This window comes from Hipposideros armiger, unplaced genomic scaffold, assembly GCF_001890085.2.
Source record: "Hipposideros armiger isolate ML-2016 unplaced genomic scaffold, ASM189008v1 scaffold_124, whole genome shotgun sequence".
Lineage (NCBI taxonomy): Eukaryota > Metazoa > Chordata > Mammalia > Chiroptera > Hipposideridae > Hipposideros > Hipposideros armiger.
This window is the reverse complement of record NW_017731474.1, coordinates 138583-141838: the sequence shown is the minus strand read 5'-3', so window position 1 is coordinate 141838 and position 3256 is coordinate 138583. Positions and strand designations below refer to the sequence as shown.

The following is a 3256-nucleotide window of genomic DNA, read 5'->3' as shown; positions in this document are numbered from 1 at the left end:
TCTTTCTTTTGAATTAAAGGCCATCACCCTTATGTGCTCTGTCAGGCAGGTAGCCATATGGTGATGTCCTTTTTCTTTTTTAGGTTACCTCATAGAGCACTAGAGAAAATAATGTACATTCAGGGTATTTGAAGCTGGATAATTCAATCCAACATATATTTATCAGGTTTTTGCTTCTACCAGGTGCTAGGGACATAATAGTAAAGAAGACAGACATGGCTCCTGTCCTCATGGTTTCAAGGCTAATGAAGAAGGCAATTATAATACATGGCAAAAAGAACCATAATAATAATCAATAACATTTTTTTCTTTCAGTGTTATTTTCAGGCATTTCATATTCTCCCTCGTTTATCAGTGAGGAAACTGAATAACTTTCCGTATGACACACTATAAGTAATAGAACTAAGATTTGAACCCAGATCCTCTTAACAGCAGCATTTTGCCACTTACAGGTACGGCAGGGTTGGTATCATGAAGAACACGCACAGATAACTTCAGCTGACAAGGAGTCATTGTAAAGGAGTCTGAAAAACTGCAGCATCATGGGAAACCCAGGCATCCATTCCTCTGGGTCCCAAAACTTTCAAAGGCCTTCTCTTTGCTCACCACTCCCACCACTATTACTTGACAGTTTGGTTTGTTGCCACCCAGTATGCTGTGTCTCTGTTTGGCACAGGTTATACTGTTCCTGCCAATGCATTATTTCCTTTGACTCACACACCAGCCTCCTGCTCACTGTTTTTCCTCTAGGGTGGATTCATTTTAGAGAACATACAGGGTAGAAGACACAGCAACCGTATGGAGAAAGAAACTCCCTGAGGTTGTGTGTTTGAAGGGGTCTTTGGGGTTGGTGGGTAAGGAAGCAGGCATTTACTTCTCTCAGGGGAGCAGCACTGAGTTATTGGTGACAGTCATTATTTTAACCCCATCGTCCCATCTCCACCACAAGAATGAGGCCGGTCTATGTTGTTCCCCTGTATCCTCAGCACATAGTAGACACTTTTAATACCTGTTTTTGAATAAATGAAGCAAATACGATTACCATAAAGACAGAGAATTTTGTTTTTATCATAGTGCTTTATTGATAATAAGGGGTTTGACTTAGATCCTGGAGAAACTGATCATCCACATAAGCAAACTCCAAATGTTTGTAGACCCAGATTGAAGTGGAAAGAAGTCTCAAGAGAGAAAAGAAGGGATGAAATTTAGAATTTTAACACAAAGGTTTATCATGTTTAAGTTTAGATTAGTGCAAAACATCACAAGGATTATCCTAGATGAGTGAAATTATGTGAAGCCACCAAGAAGAAAAATATATTATCATACTGAATGAGGGATGGGAGATGAAAATAAGTCAGTGGCAGTTGACTGTGAATAGTGGTCAGCTTCCTACAAGAGCATGTAGAATTGTCACAATTTTCTCCAGTATTTTCCTATTCCCTTCCACTTGTCTTGCCAAGTGGGCTAATATAAATGGTCTTGGGCTTGGCACTGATTAGAGAGAAGAGATGGTAAGTCATGACGAACCATCTTTACCAATGTGTAATTTACAATGAATTTTTAAATTTTCAAATAATTAAGGAAAATAACGTAAGTTGGTACCTTCTCAGGAATGTTGTGCACTTTGCAGTCATTGCTTAACCTTTCAACAACTCAGTGAGATAGATGGTATGTCCCTATTTTACAAATAAAAGAAAAAGTGAGACCAGCCGAGTATGCTTTCCTCTACCCACAGCAGTTTAAGTAACGTGCTCAAATTTACACAGAGGAAGAAATACATACAAAATTAGGTCTGTCTTTACTCCAAAACATATATTGACTCTTTTGTTGAAAAAATGTATATTACATGCCCCCTCAAGTATATTTTATTAGTTCTTTGCTTTTCCTGTTTCTGAGTTTTTTACTTGGGTGTGTTTACTTATGTGAGCCGGGAGGAGAAGTGACTCGCAGCATGCACAGAGCAGAACTGGTGTCTATAGCTCTCATTCACAGCAACTGCAGGAAGTCTTTATTCTAATTTGGGGCCACTTACAACAGACTCAGTACACATACTTTGTTTATTCCAAAAGAGTTAAAAATGTTATCCTGGAATCTCTGGGCTCCCTTTTCAAAGAAAATTAAACTCCACGCCATGTTTTACAGCCTTTGTGTTGCCTTCTTTCAGACTCCTGTCAGAGGATGTAGGCATGGATGTCCCCCTTGAGGAGGAAATGCTGAGTCCCAGTGCTGCGGACATGAGGCCTGGTGAGAGGAGCACTTGTTCATTTTCTTCAGCGGCATTCTATACCCAAACGTTTTCATTATTCAGTGATAGAACCATTTCGTGTGCATCNTTGAACTATTTACAATCAGTGCAACTTGGGCTTCTCTCAGGTGTGCCCCTGGGCTATTCTGGTTCAGCTCCACTCTGTTCCTGGGGTTTCCTAAAATGCCTTCCGCAATATCCATGGTAAATGAGAGTGCTTCTCCTTTAATCACCCCCTGATTACAGCCTTCAGCTTTCCCCTTCCCCCATGCATTGCCACCGCTGACTTTCTAGCACCTTCTTGACAGGGTGTCTGCTCTGTGTTGCAAAGGAGTATTAAGAGACAAAGGCTCTATTCACTAACGTCAGTGAGTTCACGGGCACTTACAGGCTCTGTGGAGATTTGTGCAATACTGAAATGTTCCCTTACCTGGGCTAATACCCAAATTATAGTAACCTTAATTATGTTTTGTCCAACCATGACACATACTTGAATTAAATCACATCCTGATATTGTGTGTAAAATGAGAGAACGTAATACCTTAAACTTACTCAATGCTTTATAATTTACAGAGTATTTTCATATGTATTATATTTATCATCCACAGAGTCACTGTGATGTTAGATATTTATTATCTCTATTTAAAAGTCACTAAAATGGTCAGCCAATTTTATCAGTGTAAATCAGCTTGTTCGTACTAACAGTGGAACTATAACCCAGAAATATAACCTCATATCTAGGACTCTTCCAGTTATTCCATGGTGTTACCTATAACTTACAGACATTAACAAAACCTAAAAAAATGTAAGACTGATACTATCTATCTATTTAAAAAACGCTTCATCTTTCTTTTGAATTAAAGGCCATCACCCTTATGTGCTCTGTCAGGCAGGTAGCCATATGGTGATGTCCTTTTTCTTTTTTAGGTTACCTCATAGAGCACTAGAGAAAATAATGTACATTCAGGGTATTTGAAGCTGGATAATTCAATCCAACATATATTTATCAGG

The 3256-nt window shown here is 39.0% G+C and overlaps 1 protein-coding gene across 7 annotated transcripts in view; it reads left to right on the top strand.

Moving 5' to 3' along the window:
- The window catches only part of PRUNE2 (prune homolog 2 with BCH domain), a 246346-nt gene that overhangs the window by 203648 nt on the left and 39442 nt on the right, over positions 1 to 3256 (top strand). For all 7 annotated transcript variants that reach the window (XM_019648297.1, XM_019648298.1, XM_019648292.1 and 4 more), the window contains exon 10: positions 2165 to 2244. In XM_019648297.1, coding sequence (XP_019503842.1) covers positions 2165 to 2244 — 80 coding nt within the window. The remainder of the gene's footprint in view (positions 1 to 2164; positions 2245 to 3256) is intronic.